The sequence below is a fragment of the Varanus komodoensis genome, unplaced genomic scaffold (assembly GCF_004798865.1).
Source record: "Varanus komodoensis strain SLA01 unplaced genomic scaffold, ASM479886v1 scaffold4, whole genome shotgun sequence".
In the NCBI taxonomy this organism is placed as follows: Eukaryota; Metazoa; Chordata; class Lepidosauria; order Squamata; family Varanidae; genus Varanus; species Varanus komodoensis.
In genome coordinates, this window is record NW_025335941.1 from 48,881,238 (window position 1) to 48,906,453 (window position 25,216).

At 36.6% G+C, this 25,216-nt stretch overlaps 1 protein-coding gene across 3 annotated transcripts in view; it reads right to left on the reverse strand.

Annotated features, from left to right (window-relative positions):
- The window catches only part of ZMYM2 (zinc finger MYM-type containing 2), a 79,463-nt gene that overhangs the window by 15,003 nt on the left and 39,244 nt on the right, over nt 1-25,216 (reverse strand). For all 3 annotated transcript variants that reach the window (XM_044442536.1, XM_044442535.1, XM_044442534.1), the window contains 7 exons: nt 12,186-12,336; nt 10,620-10,735; nt 5,463-5,579; nt 4,239-4,389; nt 1,689-1,861; nt 764-929; nt 225-259 (listed from right to left, as the gene is read on the reverse strand). In XM_044442536.1, the coding sequence (XP_044298471.1) occupies nt 225-259; nt 764-929; nt 1,689-1,861; nt 4,239-4,389; nt 5,463-5,579; nt 10,620-10,735; nt 12,186-12,336 (909 nt within the window). The remainder of the gene's footprint in view (nt 1-224; nt 260-763; nt 930-1,688; nt 1,862-4,238; nt 4,390-5,462; nt 5,580-10,619; nt 10,736-12,185; nt 12,337-25,216) is intronic.

Consider the following 25,216-nt stretch of genomic DNA (forward strand, 5'->3'; position numbering starts at 1 on the left):
TTATCTAGTCCAACCTTCTCAAAGTTTTTTTAAGGAAAGAATCTGCCTTCTAATGACAAGAATTAGATTTAGGACTTCAGAGTTATGGGAATATTATCATGTCCTTAGAAAGCTGTACTCAATTCCTCAAAATGGGAGTTTGAAATGAATTTATGAGGGAATTAATGTGGACTCAAATGCAATGGACATTGCTAAATAGTTTGCATAAGTTATGATGTACCTACCGTGGCTTTCGTTCGTGGAGTTTGACAACCCTGATCTATAAATACAAGAAGAAATGGTTAATATAATCAGTCTTTTACTTGAAGTTGTAGACAGCAAAAACAGTTATTAAATCCTAATAGCACTGCTGTTATTATTCTTAGTCTCAGAGATTAACTGCCTAATACTTCCAAGTTTCTTTTGACTGTATGGAAATGTTACTCATGTGATGTACTGAAGATATTAAGGATCAGCAGTTTGTTTGGGAGAGCTCAATATCCTGCTCTAAGAATAGGAAAGGTGTTCTTACAGTGACTGTCAATATTTGGCAGCCAACACATTGACCTAGCAGACCACTTTTATTTAATGTTGACTTTACATGTAATAGATCTCCTGCTTACCCACACTGCTACACACTGATATCTGAGTTTAATAAAGACCACTCCAATCCCTTATCTTGGAAAAAAAATTAAAGGAAGGTTACATGCCATGGTATTTCTCATGAAATTAAACGGAGATGTACTGTGTGGTCAGGGCTGGAGTGGAGATGGGGGTACCATACCATAATGTAAATTTTCTGGTCCTTTATGTGTTGCCATATTTGGTTCATTTTGTTGACAGTAGAAACGCAGAAGGCAGTGCTGATCACAGAAATGCTTCATCTCTCCTCTCCACTGTACTTTCTCTTTAAGAGTTCCTTGGGATTTACAACAGTCACACCTTGCAGCCTTAAAAGCAATTTCAACATTGTTAACTAGAATTCTTGGGAACAAATTTAAAAAGAAATCTATCTATCTATATATATAGTGAACAGCATCATACAAGTTATTTAGGCAGTTGGGAAAAGGAGTAAATAAAAGAAGTAATTCCTCATAAATGAGTTTTGGCCAATACGTCATTCAAAATGGTAACTTCCATAAATTAACTTTTTAAAGATTTTATATTAATCCAGTGATACAAGTTTGAGTCTAACATATGAAGATAAAAGCAGAGGTAGAATGTCTTTGTCAAGAACAAAAATCCCTGCTAGATTCCTCAGAAAATAGTAAAAATATGTTAAGCAATATATTACCCTACCCTACCCTTCCCTTGCAGGATAATCAAATTTATGCAAGACAAACTGAAGGGTGTTGTAGTCAGATGTATAACCTGTAAATCACCGATTCAAATCTCATCTCAGATGGCCATGAGTATAATAAAGTAGTAAGAAATGTAACATCACTTGACTTGTATCTTTAATAAAACTCTATATATGTAACAGTAAAAAAATCACACTGGTACATTTCAGAGCAGCACTATTAAGTCTGCTAAGATTGATTTAATTCACTCTTTTTATTTTTTTATCTGATCAAGAGATGCAGTATGCATTTTAGCAATTCATATTTATAGCATGCATGCATTAGTAGAAATACTAACCATTTGGGCAACATACTTAACAACCTTTATCTCTTTTCAAGTTTTTGAATACTTGTGGAATATAGCATTACCTTATAGTACCAATCTTGAAATTTTTTACAACACTCTTCACTGCAGAAATCTCTGATTACTCCATCAAGTTCTTTAGCTGCTCCCTTTTTACAGAGCTGGGAGCAATAATTGCATGTAACACATCGTAATCCTAACCGTTTTGCAAAGTCTTGTTTATAGAGCAGCTTGCAACCTGGGAAAAAGAAAATGACACCAATGTTTGGAACTTATATGAAGCTGTTGCTCAATAAGACTTTTTTATATTAAGCATTATGTATCTCCACAAGATACTCTTTAAGAATGGAAATTCAGCCAGGTTCCTAGCTAACAACCTTCGGTTCAATGCAAATTGCCAATTCCTGCAATCAGAAGGAACAATCTTGCTGTTGTTTACACACTCATTTATCTACACTGAATGTAAAGGCTGTAGATTCTTTCAGAGTTACATCTTTGTAATGAACTCAACTGATATGGGACAGAATTCAGTACGACTACTTATGTAAATACATGTAGATGTAATATTGCCTAGTTTATCATCTCAACTTCTTCCATTTGAGGATTGAGTATATTAACTTTTTTGCAATGCATTGCTCCATCTAGTGGAAACAGTGAACCAATCCATGAAATTAGATAAAGTGCTGCCAAGAGGGAGGAAGGACAACTGGGACACTGGTAGAAATCAATGTACAGAGATGGTCCCAGCTTCCTGTCCCCCTTGCCTCCTCCAGCACACCTGTTTCCCCCCTCTCTTAAGTGCTTTTGTGTACTTAGGGAGGCAGCCAGCACAGTTCTTTCCACCCAAGCTGTAAGGGAGATGAGTTGGAGCTTGGCCTTTGGAGTCCTAGTAATGAGATTCAGGACAATAGTCCTATGCTGCCCTCTCTACTCAACCAGTACAGTGTATGGTCTGAAGACACAGAAGGCACCCACCATGTTGAAGCTAAGCAGGCAGGTCTGGAGCTGACCTGAACTTGGGAGGGGAGATCCTAAGAATGGCAAGTAGCCACCTTGAGTTCCACAATGGAAGAAAGGTGGGATATAAATAGAATGAATGGATGAATGAATGAAAATAATACATGGTGTGGAGAAAGTAGAGAGGAGACTTTTTTCTCCCTCACCTGTAACACTCAAATGTGAGGTCATCCCATGAAGTTGACTGGTGGGACGTTTAGGACAGATAAAAGGAAGTAGTTTTTCACACAGCATATAGTTAAAGTATGGCATTCACTGCCATGAGAAGTGGTGATGGCCACCAATCTGGATCGCTTTAAAAGAGATTGGTCACATTCATGCAGGAGGAGGGTGTCAGTGGCTAGTAGCCTTGGTGGCTGAGTGCTACCTCCCTTACCAGAGGTGGCATGTCAGCATACACCAGTTGCTGAGGAGCTTGGGCAGGTGGAAGTCTTGTACCCTTCCTGCTTGAGTGAACCTGCGGGCAGCTGCTTTGCCACCGTGTGTACAGAGTGTTGGCCTAGACAGACCTTGGTCTGAGCCAGCACAGCTTTTCTTACGCCCTAGCTGAAATGTTGTCCTTAATAGTCGTTTTTCATAAGTTATTGAAAAAGAGCATTTCCTTATATATATGGCAATTCATTAGCGTGTACATAATTTTCTGAAAAAATGCTGTTTTATCACTTTATATTCCATGTTAACATAGCTACAGTAGAACAAAATTCATTCTTTCCAGCAATCTTTTTCCCCAGTTATCTCCAAAACAAGGTACATTCTTAAACCCAAAATGGCTTTACTTTTAAAAGGACTCAAAATTCTTTCCTGCTCACTTGATTTTGCTACTGCCTCTTGGCAGAAAAATGACAGCTTTTTGCTACTTCAGTACTGTGCACAAAAGTTGTACAACTAGAATAATTTTCAACCCATACTCTTTTTCTGGTTCCCTAGCTGATGATATCCTTTCCAAAGACTAGCATAGCAGCTTGTTGAAATGTGAGTAAAACATAAGAATAAAAGTCAACTTGAAAAGAGCAAGATCCAAGTTTTTTTATCTTATGATTGAAAGCCTAACATTCCAAATATCTTCCAGAACATTCACTTATTTGCTTTGCTAAATTCATTCTTCCCCTCCCCTGGTTACTATATATTATAGGAAAAATAAATTGTCTTCATTCACTATATGCTATTCTGGTAACCACCGCAAAGTAAACGTAAATTTGGGGGGCAGGGAGAAGAATGAATTTTGAAAACATAGGTTTGGGTTTCTGCCAAGTAAGTCATACTCTGTATTTGTTACAGCCGTAATTGTGTCGTATTACTGATGGAATCCTATCCTATAAGAACAATTATATTTAACAGATTTACATAATCTAAATAAAGAAAAGTGAACCACAGATTGAAAAAAAGACATTGGATGGTGAGATCACTTTGCTATAGATGCATCTGGGTACGAGCAGACAAAAATGACTCAAGTAAGTGGCAGACTATACCCATGAATGTGTAGTCCACAGACACTTCCAGAATTGGTTTACAAACTTCATGTTTTGCAACACTAATCATTTTCTATCTGTATATGGCAGTACTGGCAACTAAATACATACCACAGGCACACTACACACCTTCACTACAGAATGGCCTCTTGATACCAGAAAATTTCACCGTTTCATGTAGAGTCTTCTCCTCTTGACAGTATTCACAATATGTTACTATACAATGCAACTTCTTATAGTCATCAGAACAAATTCTACTGCAGAACTGATACACTTTGTTCTAATGAGACAATGAAATATCACAGGAAATAGATGGATAAGTAGCAATACTTCCAACATGTAAGGAAATGACTGAATTTTATCATAACATTTATCCAAAGGAAACTCTATATAGTTGACTTTCATACGAGAAATAACTAGGAAGGAGTACTTTAAATGGATATTGTGCTTGGCTATTCAATAGTTCCCTAAAATGTAAGATCATACAGCATTTACAGTATGTAAGGCTTATATATTTCCTAATCAAAAAAATGTTAAATTTTGGGGCTTAATTTTATTATTAATAGACAAAGTATACAAATATATTACATACACACACAACACAAGCACACATATTGTTGCAATTAAACATACAAGATAAACTGTATTCTAAATATTCACAATTCAGTCTTCCATAACTAACACAGTACTCTTTGCCTCTATTATTTGTCTTTATCATTTATCCCTATTATATACCAAGAAAAGGTTAGAAAGAAAAAGAAAGTGATAAATGAAATATTCTAACTGATTCTATTTTTTTAAATGATTGTTTTTACCAAGCATTTGGCAATGCTATCTATCAGGAAAAGTTGCCATGTTGGCAAAACAGAAGCTACTCTGCAGTGTCTAGTTATTCCCATGCAAATATTGTGCAGGTAGCTTGCATTCCTGCTCCCGTTACAGCAGCAATAAGAACACAGCCTAGGTGGAAGAAGTACACTGACTTTGTCCCTTGCATTTTACTTGCTACTAGCTAGATAATCAGAGTTCCTCTCCAACAACCTGAATAATCACTGCCCTTCTCCTAGACATGTTGCATGGGTTTTTAGCATTTTTATAGGAATATTGAAGACTGCCAATGCATTTCATTTTTTGTAAGCAGAAATTATTGGGGTTTTCATCTACACACTTAGAAATTTGGGATACGTATGTTTACATTGGGTTATTCCATTTAAACATACGCAGGATTGCTCCTTTAATATGTTTTATTGTTATATTTAACTATTGACTTCATACAAATATTAAACAGCATGTCAGCATTATTTTATATTTAAGACATGTAGTATACATCCCATTTAGGTATGATTCACTTACTTCCCATTCCAGTACTTCAGGCTTTGAGCAGAAAGTATTTTTGCAATAATTGCATTTCAGCTGAATATCACTTGGAGCCACAAACTGGCCATTGTTTGAAGACTGTACACTAAGAGCCTGAAAAATATGTTTAAAATATACAGATCACTCTAGGAAGAATATAAGACAAAGATGGAGTGTGTAACTTTAGTCATTTGAAAGTGTTACTGGATGACTAAAGTTAGAATTAGGATGAAGCAAACTTTCTTCACACAATAGATCAGTTACATTTCAAATGTCCTGTATAGGTTAATTCACTAAATGGCTAATGCTTATGGCATGTTAAGAGCTATGTAGGCAAGTACACTAGGTTCCTGTCCATAAGGACCTTTCAGTTCAAACTGTCAACCGTGGAAGAGACAGAAAGTCATGGATGATGAAAAAGGCAAGGTTAAATATGAAGATGAACAAGAACATTGGCTTTGTTCCAGCAGGGCAAAAAGTAAGCCAAAGTGTTATGGAAATAGGGAGAGCTGGGTGTTCTGAAAGCAAGTTCCCAGTTCAGGTGGAGATAAGGAAGAATGGGTAAATGGGTTAAGAACATTAGGTAACAGGTGTTTAGTGGAGCTGAAAGTGCAACAGAGACATGTTGGGAAAGAAGTGCAGGCAGATGAGGTTGAAGCAAACTCCTGCAGAAGTGTGAAGTGAGGACAAAGAATGTGTGAAGCTTCATTACCTAATCTCCTTTTACCTGTTCAGCCCATTCACCTTTGTAAACTCTACTCAGTCTAAGACACCTCTTTGCAGCATCGATAAACGTTTTCACATCCCCATTTGTAACAGATTACATCTAGGACACTTATTCTGGTCAAACCAGTGGTGTTTATGTAGAACAGTGAGCTATAGTTTTTGCTGTGGTCTGTCCGTATACTCAGTGATTTGGGTTCTATTTCTGCTCACACACACAGATTTATCACAATATGCTGTGATCAACTAATGCTTAGTGCACAAGAAGTCTTCAGAAGTTACCCCAGGTTCTTGAGCCCACACATGGATAAGAGTGAATTATGGCTTGGGGAAAGAAGAATGGAGATGAATGCACTATACTAGCAAAGAGAAATACTCAACAAATGCCAGCGTGCTTGCTTCTGGAGATTGGTTTCTTTTGACTGAGTTTGCACATCATGGCAGCAGTTCATAGATGCACACCACCTGCAAATTGTGTGCATATTCTGTAAATAACCTCTGAGCGACCCAGTAAGAAGTTGTGAGCATGACATATGAACAAAGGCATAGGGATTCAGAAAAAGCCAGCAGTTAACCCAAGATCTTGTTGGTTAACCACTCAGTTGTTTAACCCCTGAACAGCCCATCAGTACAGGTTCATGCATCGTGCTCACAACCACCAGCACAGATGAGCAGAGGTTGTTTGCAGAAAATGGAAGTGACTCACAGGCTATGCACATTGGGAAAAGCATAGGTTAATTAACCCACAACTTACTGGCATAAAATGTGTACTGACCCTTTGACTCATACTTGGCTTTCAGTGCTTCATTAATTCCCTAACTGTTTATCACCAAAGCACAAAATTTTCTTTTCAGGTTCAGCTGCACTTGTGGTTTACTCTTCACTAATAATTTTAATTCTAATAATTCAGTTTTGCATTAATGGGGACTCTGGTGAAGAAAAGATGGAAGAATGGAAAGTGTAGGTATTTGAGGAAAGTGTCAGTATTTGGGATGTGGTAAGATTTTTGAAACTTTGCAGGCCATGGGGAACAGAATGCTAATTTTTCAAGCCTTAGAAGTTCTGATGTCTTTCAGAGGCATTAAATATATATTTGCAACTTTTCTAAAATATCTAGCTTTAGAATGCAAAGGATTAAGAACAAAACTGTATGTAGGCGTTACACAGCATACGCTAATCTGATACCAGGATATTCATATTGTTTTATAAAGATGTTTTCAGTGCACAAGTCTAGTCTTACTTTATGGGCACAATCCAATAGGACAGACACCCACTAGATGAAACCATACCTCTGTCCTAAGCCACAAGAGCTGGGCAAAGTAGAAGGAAATTGTTTTATTATTATTAATTCAATTTAAATTCTGCTTTAAATTAGTCCAAGGACTCTCTAAGTGGATTACAACAAAGTACAATAAAACAACATCTGATAAAAACATATAAACATAAAAATCAACAAAATGCCACTGAGGGATCAGACAGAAATAGATAAAAACAATACTATTAAAACTGCACAATGTAAAATCACCTGTTTAAATCAATTATTAAAATTTGTGGTGAATACAATCGTTTTTGCCTGGTGCTGAAAAGACTGTAGTGATGGCACAAGACAAGCTGCTCTCAGAAGACCATTCTTGTTTCTCCTTTGTAGCCTATTATGCTAGATGGGCTTCTAAGCCCATCCAGCATGCTCATCTTTTTTTTTTAAGTGGGGGGAAGTATAGGCACTAAAAAACTTGTAGTACAACCAGATCCATGTCCTTTGCTCTCCCTCACCACCGGCACACTCCCCTTTCTTTCCTCCACATCTTCTCCTGTGGTTGTGGCAATGACCATTATGGCAGAGTTGGGGGAAAATTCTTGGTTCCAATAGCTGTTCAGACACTGCTTATGGTCTATCAAAGTGCTCTGTAATCCTAATTTCACCTTCACTCACTTGATTTTGATAACTACCATGTTTATGGGTATTGAGCCAATGAAATGGTACACAAATCTGCAGTGTCCCAATAATATCAAAGCTGTCATGCTTCCTTTGAAGACAATTCCTCCTGTGGGTGCATGATAAAAGCATTTACCATTGGGTTCAGGAGATGGTTCTGCCCTACCTCACAAGAGTGGGCTCTAGTAGGCAAACGTGGCGTGCCACAAAAAGTCATCAAGCTGCCATCCATCGGAATTGATGGCATACATCTACTTCAGCAGTTTTAATGTATTATAGCACCCTCACATGAGAATGTTAAATTAATATTACAAAAAAAACTGGCCTATTTTTATTTTTGTCCCACCTGTTGTGTCAAGTGAATATTGTATGTTTATTATTTGTGCGTAAAAATATATCTCCTGTTAATTGTTTTTGAGATCAAAGCTGGGACAACCCAATTAAAACTACTACTTCTTAGAAAATACAACTTACCTGTAAATTTTCACTTTAGTGAAAATGAGGGCAGTCTAGATCCACAGATTGGTTTCATTTCCACAACACAATATTACACAATATTATCAGCCACAAACATTAGTTGAGCGCTGCCCGTCCCTCTTTGCATACGCAACAAATTCACCCGACGTTTATATTCACCAATATGATTGATGGCCCATAAACAAGTAGGCCAGAAGATTTCCACATCCCTCCCAAAGCCAACAATTCTTGGGCAGAAGGAAAACGGAGATTGAGCAGAACAGCCAACATATATAGTTATGAACAACAGAAGATATACCCTAAGGCTCAAGAAGTAGACTGAGATGTAGGCTTAGAACATGAAAATAAAAAAGCGAGGGGCAGCCAAAAAGTGTGTCTAGCAGATAATGTACAAAAAGGTTAAAGACCAAGAGGAAAATTGTTTAAGCGCTATTTTGCAGTTTTCAAAGAAAAGGTACAGCTGGTTTGGATGTAAAGGAAGCAGCCAGGGTTATAAGTATAAAAAGAGATGCGGGTCAAATATATTCTAGCAATTTCAGAATGCGCACGCACGCGCACACTCTCTCTCTATATATATAGCTATAACTTTGCAAATATACTCAGTCGAAGATGAACCAGAAGAGCAAGAATGTACTTGATTTAAAGTATTGCCAAACCATATTCCATTTAATGGAATTTCTGTTTGAAGTTCTGTATGAACTTTTCAAGGATAGATCACCATGTTAAAATTAGTTGGTCACAAGTCAAAATCAAATCTGAGGTTGAAATCAATTATGTATTTTAGTGATAATTTGGGCACAGTTAAAAATGCAGTGTAATCATTAGGTTTGCAAGTAATGGCAAAAACTTAGCCAAAGTTAAGCAGTTCTTAATACTCACTGACTCTCCTACTAATAATGCTTGAATATCTCCCAAACTCAATCAGACTTAATAATAGTTAACTTTGGCTGGATCATACCTATTGCATATCAGAATGCATTCTTACAATGACATCTTAGGACTTCTCATTTTCACAAAGCAAAATAGGCAAAGTTTTAGGAAAGCAACACAAACAAAAGGCCAGTTCAGCATCAAGCCTCATCTGCTCAAATTGAATCTAGACAGAATTACAGTCATATTTCATACATTCAAACATAGTACATCTGCTTGTACATCTCATCATCTGAAAGCAAATTCATGGAAGGTGCATAAAGTAAAGCCAGGGCAGAAAAGGCAAGCAGTGCGCTATTTATTTAAGCAACATAAAACATCTGCCCCCTGTTCAAAGGCACACATTTTACAACTGGCTAAGTAAATGCTCTTCACAACTTGGCCACTGAAACTTTTGCAGTGAATATACATGGCAGCCTAATTAAGTATATATACATTGAAGCTTCAAATGCTGGTCATATGGAATGAACACAAGGCAACCTATGCTCTAGAAACTGTCAGTCATTCTGTTCAATACAACTGTCCTCTCTAAAAAGCTAAGAATGTATCAGTTACAATGGGGTTGATTGCTATGGTTGATGTTCTGTTTTTCTTGCAGCCAAAAGGATCCCAGAAATTAAAACTTCTCTTCTACTGGGATAAAGAAGAAATTAGAAAGTGCTGTCCATTAAATTTATGGCAAAATATGAGCAGGCAGGAAGCACATTTCTATTACAGCAATGCCTGAACCAGGGAATCTCATGCTTATCTGTGCCAAAGAGCATAGGGCCAAAGAAATTTTGTATCCAAGTGTCTATGGGGTATTCACAGTGAGGAAGAGAATATAAATAATTTGCTCCTGTGCAGGGAACAGGGAATGAAAATCAAATGCCTCTAGAAGGAAGCTCTCGACATGAAAACCCTTAAAATTGGAAAATTATTTGGTTAAGGGACATTGGAAGGCTCATGTCTTTAAATATATATTTTTAGAAAGTGACTTTGAACACCAAGTAGTAACACAATTTAATATAAACATATTCAGAGTACCTAACAGACATGCACAGAAAAATACATATCTAGGGAGGAAGAGATTTAACACAACAGCTAACCTGAAATTTAGCTACACAACTGGAACTGCAAAAGTTGTACAGAATTCCATCAGGCATTGTGGCTTGATACTGAGGTAAAGAGTTTCGCTTACAAAAGTGGCAAACAATTCCCATACCTAAAAGAAAAATGTAGTTTACAAATAAATGCAAATGTACATGGAGATGAATGACAAGCTGGCATTTCTCAAAGCTGTATCAATGGCTTGTGTTTGGACAACCATAACCTGGTTCATACATTATGGCAATTCCTGAGTTTTTTAACAAAGGAATTGACAAGTCAGAGTGGTAACAAGCAAGCCAAAGTTTTTGTGAGCTGCTCATTGAAAGTGGAAGTGATGAGCACAAAGGAAGCAGCATGCTCATTTGCTTACCTGCAGCCCTATCAACATATTGATTTTCATTGCATGCAGGCCAGGCCCATACCTCAGCTTAACAAGCCAAAGCATTACTACATCTTGAGTCTGTATATACAGCCTCTGATCTCCTTGAGCACTCTAATGAGGAAGTGTCTAAGTAACCAAGGTTTCCCATTGTCTGTATATTCAACTCACAGCTTCTGAACTGGGAAACTGTGGTTAAGTTGCTTTGGAACAAGTCAGAATATTAAAGCTACATCAAAGTATGATTTAATATTGTCTTATTTCAGACAATACAGGGTTAATTAGATGCTTCCTGGTTTGATTTTTCTACCTGTGGGTGATTAAAGGGCCTACCCAGACAGACAAAAGATGGTCTAAACTGGACCAATGTGAAAGTTATATTAAAATGAAATAACATATGTTGACAAATTTTAATATATTGTTTTCCAAACAAATCCAGCCAATCTTCTACTATTTTAATCTATTTACAAAGTTCCTACCCTAACCAAAATGTTTTATATCTGTATGCAAAAAGTGTAATGATATCTGTCAAGTATATGCCAAAAGAATTTACCATGTATTCAGCCTGGTCACCGCAGACATGGTAGACTGGTGCTAGCAGTGTGCACTCTTATTTTTGCTCTACCAGCATCCTTTTGTCAAAATAAAATGTAAACCTCACATATGCTACACTGAATTCAAGAAAGTTGAGGCTACTATTACATGCCCAGTAAAAAGAACTTGTAACTGACCAAAGCATGAGCTAAAGTATTAGAAGTCTCAAGGCAGAAAAGCAGGGGGAGGGAACTTTTTGCAAGGAAGGTTTGGATTCCTTCCTGAATCAATCTGGTAGGCTGGATGCTGTAAGGAGGAAGGACCTTAATCCCAAGCTGCCATACTTCCCCTGATGTTACCTGGTTCTCCCTTTGCCATTTCACTCTTTTACAGTCTATGCCTGTCACTGCTCTGAAAAAGTAAAATGGAGGAGATGACGACAGAGCTGGGGACAGAGCCTGAAAACATTACAGCTCTCATGCATAATAGATAAGCAAAAGCAAGGTTTTTAAAAATGTCCTAATGTAATTTGGGCAGAAACTAAGTTCTATTTCAGAGGGATATCAGAAGAAGCAATATGTGAAAAAGACTCCCCTATAGTGAAAAATTATTCTATGATTATTGTTGGAAACACACCACCCTTTTCACTTACTTTGTGATTTTGCATATTTTGATTTGTGTGTGTTCATGCATGCGGTTGAGCAGTATGGCTCCATATATCCATTAGGTCCTATGCACTGTGTCATGTCAAAAAACCTGCACTGGGTTCTGCAACCAGTACAAGCTGTTAATTTGCCAAATTTCTAAAAAGCAAATAAAAACAAAAGCAAAAATTACATTAGTTATGACTGATTCAAATTGCTGTATTACAACAGGCATGCAGAAATTTTCTTACTATCTTCTTCAAATGTCAGATATTGTCACAGTTGCTTAGTCATCACATACTAGAATGGCATGTACATATATTTAAAGCATGGACATCTCACAAGCTTAAGTGGTACCTACTCACTCTATCTGCACCCATCATACTACAAGCCAATTTTTGAACTGTGTAGTGTGTAAAGGTTGTTCCTACTATATTATCAGGGCAACTGGATCTGACTATGCATACCAACATAAATGCATGAGAGTCTGTTAAATGTCTAGGTAGACTCCTTTTTAACCCCTCCTGAGTGGCTATGCAGACCTCATTTAAATATACTCGAGCCTGTTCACTGGCTAGGTGTGGGAATCCATACACTTTCAAATCCACATGAATTTAGGCATATGTTGTGTGGGCATTTTAAGGGAAACAGTACTCAAATTTCCAGGTTTAGGAATACCTTTATTAACCACAATAAACTTTAGCTCTCAAGAGACAGGATTTGGAAGATTCAATCCTAAAAGGAAGCATCTGTCCTAAACATGATGGAAAAAGAAGTCACCATCCCCATGACAAGAATGAAAAGATTTGCTAGAGTAGGGTTATATCCCTATGGTATGTATTATATATTGCATGGCAGCCAGTAGTAGCCTGATTTAAGCCCCATTAATTTTAAATAAGACTACCATAGGAAAGAAAAAGTTGGGGGAAGGATTTAACTGTCATAATTTCAGAAACCAAGTGTGCTGTTAAACATGAAACAAGTAGGGTTCTGTGCATTCAAACACAGGCAGGTGGCTCTAACCTCAAAAACACAAACATAATTCCTTATATCTTAGGTTTCTGCACTTGATACATTCAAGGTGACTTTAGCTGCATTTAAGCTGTTCCATAAAAATGTATTGTTGGGAAGGTGGGAAGAGAGAATAAACTCTTATCACATAATTTTGAAAATTAATGTATGGCTCCAAATTTCCTAAGCACACTTCAAAAACCTTTCTTTGGCGTGTGTAGTCACTACACAAGGATGTGATTGTCTTTTCCTGAAACCATGTTCCCAGGCAATAAGTGATACTTACCATTTTGCAGAAAACATAACACCAAGTTTTCCACATAAAAACCATCAAACAATTAAGTGCCTTTAAAGCTGCTGATCAAAACTTACAAATACAACCTTTAATACTAATATTTTTACTTTGATAACACTATTAAATTAAATTAGATTAAATTAAATTGCAACCAAATGAGTAATATACTCATTGTTGTTTGTGCCATTTTAAGTCTATAACCCTAAATGTCAAATAAGATTCACTTTGCATACTGATCTAGAATGGTAGCCAACAGCAGCTTTCTACAAACAAACTAGCACTAGTAGAGATCTGGAGAAGCTTTCCACTGCACAGGCATAATACACTACCTGCATGTACAACCAAATTTGTGCAAATGTAATTTTATTTATTTATTTTCTGTACCACCCAATAGCCAAAGCTCTCTTGCAGATCACTTGATTTCTCCTCTTGAGCAAATTTCAGAACCTAGTGCTCATTAGTGCAACATCATTTGTTCTCAGAGAATGACACAGTAGGATACTGCTCCATGTCTAAAGATGTGAAGGCTTGGGAATACAAGGCAGACATTTGGCGGGGGGAGGGGTGAAATTGTTCTTTTTAAATTTTCCAAAAGGTTCCTGGAGAGGAAATCATGTTATTGGTTTGCCTCATTTTCTTGTTTTTCCCCAGGCTTTCCCATCTCTAACACTGCAGCAAAAACACCTGAACATCTACCCAAACAGTGTGCATGGCTAGTATGTGATTTCAAGAAAGGAAGCCAGAAAGAACAAAACTGTAACTAATGTTCTACAGTGGTATGAACAATCCAAGAAAAACATAATAAAGCTTTCATCTAGTAACTTTTGTTCATTAAAAACAAAATTCATATACAATTACCAAGTTTTCTTGGCCATCCTGCAAGCAACCACTGTTACAATGAACCATGGAATAAAATACTATGAAGGAAAGACTAGCTGTGATGATATATAACATCAGAACATGGATGACTCTAGGCAAGCCTTAGACTTTTTCAAGGCAAGCCTTAGGTTTTTGTGCTTCCTTCATCTCCTTGCAGCCAGTCTGTGGGGAGAACTGCTTCTGCCTTAGTTTTTAAAATTAATCATAGATGAGCACTACATTCATGCCCTAAATTTTGGGTAATCTTGGAAACAAACTAAGTTTATAAATGGTTTGTTTCTGCTAAGGCTAACTGTAATTATTGACCATCTAATGTCACAGCAAGATGTTAATCTAAAACAGAAGTAAAAATATTCAAACTCTTCATTTCTGCTTTGTACTCAACCAGGCTGTGCTAACACAGCCAGTAAGTGAACTCAGTGAATAGCTCTTAAGATCAGGTATGTGTAGTATACTGGAATCTTTGAAAATACTGAATTCTTTGAAAATCACAGAATCATTGAATTGGAAAGGTCTTTTTAGGTCTATTCTACACCTCCCTAGCAATACAAGAACGCTAAAATATATCCGCTAAAGCATCCCTGATAAGCAGTCATCCAGGCTCTGCTTAAAGCCTCCAATAAAGGAGGCACCATCACCATACAAGGAAGCATGTTCTAGTGCTGAATAGCTTATATTGTTAGGAAGTTCGTACTTTTAACCAAAATCTCAGGTAATAATTTGAGCATGCTGTTCTATTTCATGAACAGAAAAAAATGCTGTATCAACTCTTTAAACAGTTCATGCAAAACATATATAAATTTGTGCACAGAACATGCAGTGCCAAATTTATATTCCCATGCTGACTGTGTTCAAAGGAGCTTGCAAGAAAACATTATAAAAATAAAAAGAAGCCCTGTTGATTCTAACAGATCCGTGTTTCTTGGAAGGTTACAAGCAGGAATAAAGGCAACATGGTGGCCTGCACATGGTGGGCACGTCATGAGCGGAGCTGGCTGGAGCTGGGGGTCAGACTAGATGGCCCAGGAGACCCCTTCTGACTCGCTGTTTCTATGTTTCTAACAGCTCCTCCTATTGTTTCTTCTCATCAACAGGCATTCAGTATTACAGTGGCACTGAACTTGCAGCCTGTGCATAGCCATCATAACTAGTTCCAAATTATATCACGCAGGAATGCAATACATTTAAAAATATAAAAAATGAAATAAATATATACTTGGAAAAAGTGCTTCTCTTAGCATGATGAACTGACCTGTATACTATGCTCATCATCTAAAGGCCCTTTGGAACAATTTACAGGGTCTGCCTAGTCCCAACATTGCCATTTTTTAAACTCCGGGTTAAGACCTTCCCCTACTCACAGGTATTTTGCAGCATACAATGAAGTTTTTAATACAGGTCTTATTTCGTACTGTTGTTACCATAAAAATGGGTGTACAAGATAACCCTTGAAACCAAAAATAGCAAAGCAAAATTTGAGTGTTATCTTATACAGCCAACATATGACAAACATCAGAAAACAGCCCAAAATATCAACAGCCCAAATATTTTACATGCAAGTCACCTTTTATACCTGCATATATGGTATTCTTTTTAGATATATTTGTGTATTCTCTATTTGCTTATAAGTTTATGACACCATTTTATATTATGTAGAATATAGTACTATTAAGGTTTTTAATTGTTCTAAACTGCAGAGAGAGCTTTGCCTACTGGGTGGCATAGAAATATAATACATGTAATCAAGTCGTCCTATATTCCCAAGTATAATCTCCCTTTAAAGCCATCAAAGCTAGTGGACATCACATCTTGTAGTAGTAAATTAATATATTGACACAGGAAGTTGTACTTCCTTTTCACTGTTATAAACTTACAAATATTGAATTTTTCACTGAATTAGAATGTGAAAATGCTTCTTGTTGGTTCACATCATGTATAATTTTATAAATCTTGATTCTATTTCTCCATATAGTCCCTTTCCTAAACTATTAAGAGCGAAATGCTGCACAGTTCCCATATTGTTTTGGTTGCCTTTTTCTACCATTTTTGTGTGGGGGGGAGCAACAAGAATTGTGCATAGTAGTATTTCAACTGTAGATACAACATAGTGGGGTTTTTTTAAGTGGAATGGTTCATATTGTTCATTTCTGACTTCTTTGCCAATAAACCTTACCATGGAATTCGCTGGCAATTTGACAGCATCCACAAACTGGGTCAACATTTTCACTCAGCTTCCCATAACTCCAAGATCATAACTCCATAACTTCACACTAAATTCTTCTGTAAATGATAAAACACTAAAGGCAACTCACTTTTAGCTTCTATTGTTTCTCCCATTGTTCAATGTTTCAGTTATTGTCGAATATAAGAAAATGCCATTCATATAATGAAATATCTGCTTTATACAGCAGACAATAGAAATGCTTTGTTTCCATATGCTATTAGACATTATGACTGAAATTCACAGGGTTATACTGAACATGTATCAATACCCACCAAGGAAACTTATGTCATGTTGGTCTGATTTGGATTTGACTCAAAACAGTCATAATTTTATATCTGCATGGAAGATGTTCTGATGCAGTTTGGCAAAGCCATCTACTTAAATTCTAATATATGAAAATAGGTTGAAACAACTAGCTTAAAAGCCTGGAAGAAAACAGCAGACTAGAAGAACAGTGGTTTAGTTGTATTAAAACAAGGCAAGAATGTGTATTTCTTTGATTTGTACAGAAACACAGCTTTGAAACACATATAGTGGATTTCCATACATTCTTTAGAGGGCGCATCCTCTAGCACAGAAGCACTCTTATAGAGTAACTGCACTGTAGTGATGGAACACATGATTTGTGTGCAGAAAGTTCCTGGTTCAGTTTCCCACCATCTTGAGGTGAGATTGGCAGAACTCCTGCTTGAAACCTTGACGAATTGCTGCCAGACAGTTTCAACAATGCCAGGCTAGATGGACCATTGATCTGACTAATCTTTCAACTCAATGGAAGGAACAATGGAGCAAAATAAAATTAGCCCTATAAAAGGTGCCTATTTTCTAAGAAAAGGAGTGTTGTTGTTTGGCTACATGCATCTTTTTCATGACTTGTTTTGTTCAGAGTTGGTACGCTATTGAGTAACAGAAGGGGGCTGCTGCTTTCACATGCTGCTTGTTGTCTACTGCAGAAAACACAATGGATCACTCTGATCCAACAGAGACCTTACATTTTCCTCTTTTTCCTTCATGTTCAAGAAAACACTTCTAATCTTTCCATTTATGACACATTTTGCTAGCTCAAAGATGACTTAAAATGTCTTGCTATATTGGTTGATCAAAGTCTGTTTAACAAGAATAGGTTTGATTAACAGTATGTTATATTCTGTTTGCTTAACACTTTGAAGAAAGATTCAATACATTTATCGAGAAATTGAAAGAAATGACAAAATAGTCAACATGTGATACAACGTGTTGAATACTGGCACTCACTGTCCATTTGGGCACTATTTTAATTTCAGAATGAATCTGAGAGCTAAATTTTCTTCAGCAGAGGGTACTGAAATTTCCAGGGGAGTGTGGAGAAATTATTAATCTACTTCTCTCAAGATTTTTTTGTAAATACCATGTGAAGAGCAGTAGAAATGCTTAATGATACATAACTTACCATTTAGAAAAAATAAGCTTTAAAAAGTAATGATTATATTAAAAACAAGACATGAACCGGTTTTCAATGAATTATTGGTAATTTAGGAAAATGAACTGGATAGCACCCAGATGATGTTGTAAAAGAAAAGTATACTAAACTAAAAGGCACATTACCTGAACAATTATCTGTGAGGGATGGAGAATTCTGGGATTTAATAGCCAGAAACAATTTATTTGAAAAGTACTGAAGTGTAAAACTTGTTACTTTATTATCCAACCTTAATTGTATTAAATGACTGAAAATACGTATGAAGATGGGTGGGCAGAAGATATACTTCCATACAATTTCTACTTTAACTCATGGAAATCTCTACTGGAATGTATGGAGTTGAAGTCTGGAGATCTATATTCTGCACACCTTGGTATAAGACATGAACATCAAAATGCTTGATGTGTACAAAACTTATAAACTAAGGTTTGAATAAGAAGTTGTTTTCTCAAATATTCAGAAGTAATTTTATCTAGCCTGGAAAATGTTTAAGCCTTTTAAATTTATTAATTTAGTACATATTTTAAGAAGTCCAAATGCATTCAGTCCAAATTTATCAGGCAGCAGGTAATAGTTTATATAATAAACTATTTAGATATAGTTTATATAATTATATAGTTATACAATTTCTATATAAAATAGGATAAGTGGTATGATATTGTAATGTACTTTTTATCATCAGAAGCTTACCAGATTTAGTATCAGTCAACTGAATAGCCATGTCAACAATGAATGAGAAATTTAGTATTTAGGTAAAAACTCCTACTAGACGTATAAGCACCAGAAATCTTTGCTAAAAGAAATATTAATGAAATATTTTCCTGTTAAACTATTAGGGTCTAAGAAACTTTAGCAATACTTTCCATTGTGTGCGTGCCTCTCAATTCCCCTGGAAGTCTGCCCATTGCACTTTCCCCTGTAACCATGCCTTGTTTTTCCAATGATTTACCCATTGCTACCTGCTATACAGATTGCTCTTCCAATATAGAAATGCTTCCATACTGGAATTGCTGGTGTTGGACAGAAGGCTCCTTTTTACTTCCTCCCTGCAGAAATCTTTGCAGGAAAGACAGACCTGTAGGACAGCTGGGATATGTACTTGCCTGTGCACATGTGTGCTCCACACACTGTGAACCGAAATTGCCCATGAGCTTTGCAATCCAAAAAGCTGGGTACTTCAACCTAAGCCATCATGTTTTTATGTATTTTAAGAAAAATATTTTATAATAAAAATAAGTTCCATATTCTCTTATTAATTCTTGCTGGTACAAATCCAAAGATCAAAAGAACAAAAAATGAACACTTTTACAAAGAAAACCTTATTTGGTAGAAAGATAGGGTACAAATAAAATAAAATTGTGGTGTATGCTTTGTACAAAGTGTAGTTATCAGCTATAGGTAATAAACTGGCAATCAAAGCCTTCCTACATTCTGAAGCCTTATAACTTAACAGTCAACAACAGGCAAATTATTAACACATTACTATAATGATGACACTATCCAGCTATTTAGTTTAACATGACAGCAGGAATTTTCTACTAATTAACTGTGCTGAAGAACACAGAATTAGAATTGGAGTTATGCTGGGTACACACTGGGTACAAACTGTGGGGTAGCTAGGTAAGTTTCCTTTTTTGTCTCAGAACATGCAACTGAACTATGGGAAGTAACTGTGATGTTGGGCAAAGGTGGGAAAGAATAAAGGAAGTCAGCATTAGGTCGAACTAGAGACCTCTTTAAAAATAGGCATAGAACAAAAAAAAAAAAAAAAACCATCTGGATTTTTCACCAAAAATAACCAATGTGAACTAGAGATTCAAGGATGTGAATTAAGGACAAAGTCTTTTTCTTCACAATACTTGCTCTGGAGAAACTTAAAAATAAATCTTTTTCTTTCAGATATTAATTAGAAATAAAATATGCCTTGATTTCATGGATTTTCAGCATGTTATTCACTTGGCCCGTCTATATATCTGAACTTTTCACATTTAAGAGGTTATATTTAAGATGGATTCTTAATACAATCCTTCTAAGATTGAAGAAAGAATCACCCATTTCTCCATGTACCTGATTCAGCTATCCTCTGTTCCGAAGTGTTACTTGTCACTGTAATATTTCATATTAAGTATTAAATCTTCAGAAGGAAGGAAGGAAAACAAGTGATTCATGGTCCAAAGTGAGACAAATGAGGTAATGTAAACCAGAGTAAGCAGAACAACAAAAACCCATTTTTCAATCATCCTAAACTACAACAGCGCAAATTCAGAACGATGTATCATGAATTCATTTTGAGACTTTAATTGGCCTATACTCTAGAAAGAAGAGGTTGGTTCATGTTTAGGCAACAGGACTGCAACTTGCAGGACAAGTTCAGACAGAGCAGCAAAAATCAGTATAAGTATTTGGGAGGGAAAGTATGGCTCATGCTTTTAAGCATTATAGTTTCATGATAGGTTATATGTTCTGTCAGAGCGCACCACAATCTAGTGCTCAAAAGGTACAAGAAGCAAACCAACTCTGAGCCTGAGAGAAACAGAAGCACAAAGCGCCCAAATAATCTATTTCAAAACCTGTACTGTACACTACAGTAATATCTATGTATATTCACTAAGCCTACAAAATGGAGTACTGGAATGGAGTTAGTTTCTTCACAAAGGAATTATCTTGAACTCCCAGGGAAATCAATTTCACCTTTTTACTTTTTAACATCTACCTGAAATTGTGAGTAGTCTAATAGTGTCATAAATAGGAACGTAACTGTGTCATAGACTGCTGTGTCATAAATAGGAATGTAACACCCAGCTCTACTTCCCCTTGTCAGATGAATCTAATTGCCTTTGGAAGGAAGGAAAAAGAGCACCAACAGTTTGCAGAAAAACTGGATAGGCTTGAATAAACTAATGCTCAATCTAGGAATTATGTTGAAGGGAGGTCCATGCAAGCTGCTACCTGGAAAAGTGCCTATTTTATAAAGGATTATCATCTTTATATAAAGTTCAGTTCAGGTATGTTTTGGGGTCCATTTCTGCTCCAGGATGCCAAAGTAATACTTGTGGCCTGAAATGCTTTTTAATATTGCTTGAGTTCATTTGCTAACTGCACCTGCTGTTGAAAAACAAAGATCTGAATATTCTTATTCATACTTTGTTGACTTATAGACTAGATTGTTCAAAATCTTCAATAGGACAATAATGCAGCTGCCCATATATCGATGAATGTCGACTCCTTTATTTAGAAACATATTTGTTTTTCTAGGTCCAATTTAAGGTTTGGGCTTTAACCTTTAGGGTCGTAAATGATCTGGATTCTATGTTTACTGTGAAGCATCTTCCTCTGCTTTGAACAGTCTTCTTCTAAGGTTTACCAATAATTTTGGATAATGAAGGCCTGACCAAATGCAAGTAACTGCTGGCATGAGTAGAACACAGGTAAGTAGCCTTGTACATTCCAGATGGTTGGGATTTTAAGTCCCTGAATGCCTGCATGCCCCATTGTAATTTTTATAAGGGACAAAACTCATCTCTTTCAGCACAATTTTGGAGCCTAACAATGGCACAGATTTTTGTCAGTCATGATGGTGCTTTTGGTTTTATAGAATTACAATAATAAAAACAAAGATACCAAAAACATCCATTTAAGGAAGATAGGTACTTTGTCTGATCAAGGGAAAACTAGCAGAATTCTAAACTGAGGTGAATGGATTGGCAGTTCAAAGGACTATAGATTCACTCCCCAAAGAGGTCCGCCTGGCACCGTCGTTACTGGTTTTTCGGCGCCAGGTAAAGACCTTTTTATTTAAACATCATTTTAATTGTTAAAATATATGATCTGTCCAGGGCAACTTCTTCTTCCTTCTCTTTTCTCCTCCTATATTCTTTATTTACTTATTTTATACTGTTAATTTTAATTTTATATTATTATGTTTGTATCTCAGTGTATTTTTTGTATTTTTGTATTTAGTGGTAATTTATTATGTTCTATTGTATTTCAATGTATTGTATTGTGTTGTAAGCGGCCCCGAGGCTTTGGCAAGGGGCAGCATAGAAATGTTATAATAATAATAATAATAATAATAATAATAATAATAATAATAATAATAATAAGTATATAATGAGCACACCAAGCATTCTCAAGTATGATTTAATCTATAAAAATAGCAACAAGCAGTTCCACAACACTAATAACCTGTCATAACACTTTCTGAATTTTTTCATTTGACTTCCAGAATGTCCATTATGTACACTTGTGCCTTAGTACTGGGCCTGTGCTGCCTTAATGCGCCTGTGGTAAAGAATTAGAATATGCATATCAGATTTGGCATTATTATGTAAAGGCAGCTTTGAGTGAGATGACATGGAACAGAAAAATGAGCAAAGGGGTAGATTCTTGTTTCTTTGGTCCAAATCACCTTTACCTTAAGATAGAGAAGCCAATGTATAGTTAAGTTCTAGATATGCCAGCACACATTTCAGAAATCCATTGAATCACTTCAAATAGAAGGGTGAATCCAATGCTGTTGTAACAGAGTTGTGCATGAATATACATCTCTCTCTCTCTCTCTCTCTTCCTGTGTACACACTTGTGTGCATCCCCTGCCACCCAGAAGACACCAATTGTGGACTTCAGGGCAGAAAAACTGGTACACATGTGCCAGAGTATAGGACACTGAAAGATGCACAATGGGTACACCTAATGCTTATAAGTACACACAATAAATTTTGGGGAAAAAAACATTCAATACAAAGTACCAGCAAAGTTTTTTTGGGGGAAAATAAAATGACTGAAACAGCCTCTGAAAACTGAATGAAATAGGAGAAAATAGAAGCAATTAGTAATTGTAGGAAGCGGATGTGAAAGGAAGTGAAAATGATTGCTTTCTAAATGAGCAAAAAAGAAAGAAGAAATCAAGTACAACAAGCATACAAGTAAGGAGACAACACATGTTGGAGGTGGAGATCAGGGTAGAACAAGTCTGCCAGTGGGATATGAATTATTACAAATTCAGAACCAGTGTGTTAAATTTTAGATTAGTAGCTCACAGATCCAAAGAACATAAAGAGTTTAACCAAAAGCTAATGCTGTCCTGGCATATTTATTTTGTGCAAGAGCCGCCTGTTAACATAATGCTCTCTGGGTGGCTAAAAGTACTCACCTTGCCACCTTTGGAAGACTGGCTACAAGAGGTATCTGGCTCAACAACTGCCACATTTAAATGCCAAATAAATTACTTGTTTTGTTTTGCCATATTATTCTTTCTTTTGCCGTGAAGACTAATATTAACTTACCCAGTCAAGTAGATCAATACAAGATCAATAGCACATTCTTTGAGAGCCACCCATTAGCATCATGCTCTCATTTTCTTCTTCATTAATTGCTGTAACTCGAAACAAAACTTTTTGGCAACAAAGGGATTCTTCCTTGACACTGTATAATTACCACGATCTACCAGCACATAGCCCACACTATCCTTTTTGTGGGCAGTCACAATTCTAGAAAACAAATGTGGAGCCAGAAACTAAAAAGGAGATTCCCTAAAGTATCAAACACGAAAGAGAAAGCAGGCCAAGGACAGATGCAGCTGGGCTAGTAAAAGCAAAGCAACCAAAAGATACTGGTTTATAAAATAGATGTCACTATTTTATCAGATAATTTTTAATGAAAAATTATGCGCGGTTTAGTGTGTGAATGACAAAGCAGCATAGTATGCACTATGTCCACAAAGCAAGAACGAGCTGATACCTGTATCAACTTCCCAATGAGTAACTGGTTTCTAGATATAGGTACCAGAATATCAGTAAACCACTCAATATGCATATGCATTTCTGACACACATGTATCCAGCAAAGTAACTAGGCAGCTTTTAAATTAATATTAATTAATCAAGCATGTAAAAGTAATTTCTTGCGGCCAGTTGTACAATGACAGTACTTCGTAGAGTAATACATGGAATTAGCTCTTATGTTCCTTGTGTTATGAAAGGCATACAACCACCTATAAGCACCTACTCACTTGCCTACGGTTGTCTGCCATGCCACACTGAAACATCTTTACCACTTCATAGCCAAGTCCTCTTTCCTTCTAAGCTGATCCCGTAATGACTTTGTAAGTATGAACACAAAAATGGTTAAAATTTAGACATGGGGTTGGGCTTTGAACTAGGCTGGCAGAAGCAGGCATCCTCTTCCTAAAGAAGCAGCTCCAGCCCTGATGCTACAAAGAATGCTACAAATAACATCAGTGAAGCCTGCTGAATGTATTGGACTATAGTAAAAGGGGAAGGGAAGGGGAAGGGGATCACCTAAAGTCGGGCAGGGCACTTTCTTAAGAGTGCAGTCCTATTCATGGAAGGTGCTTTTGGGGGATCCCTCCTTTTCCTCTTCCACCACCCCATAGATATTTCAGCAGGGTCTTTCAACTCTATGTGTAGCATTTTCAAAACACTGGGGAACAAGGAAGAGAAAGGGCAAAGAATTCTGCTTCCACCACTCAGTTTCACATACTTAACTCTAGATCCAACCAAACATTTCTCTCTTTTGTTTCTTCTCTATCCTCCATAATCCTATGCCATTTAGATTTAAGGAATGAGGAAGCAGCCTGCATGTGCTATATGCTTGACTTTCTCAGACAAACTCCTATTAGAAAGCTCCATCTTTCTCCTAGGGTAAAGGCAGGGTCATTTCTTCCTCCACTTTCCTTTCTTCCTTCAAGTACTGCTCATTTCTAGGAAGCAGTCCAGCTTAAGCAAGTATCAACTGTAAAAGCAAACAACTTTTCTCCTAGTGCTACTTTTTATCATCAGGCTGTCCTTAGGCTTGAAAGGAAAACCCCCCTTGGGATTCAGATTAATTTCCTCTATACATGCCAGTCTGGACAGATTCCTGAATCATTAAACAGCTGCATATGAAAGAGAATAACAGGTGTAGCTCTTACATGATAACAAAGAAGGAAAAGGAATCCAGGACACATTTGCCAAAATTCTTCCCTGTAGCCAAAAATCAAATATATAAAGGCCCTACTTTGAGCAAAATTGCCCTGCTCTAGGAGTTTCAGTTATATTATTTTTAGCGCTGCTTTCAGCCTCATAATAGTCACCAATGACAAAAAAATGGATGGCTATTTGAAATCTCTTTTTAATTTCTTTTATTTCATACCATAAAGAGGGCACCATCTT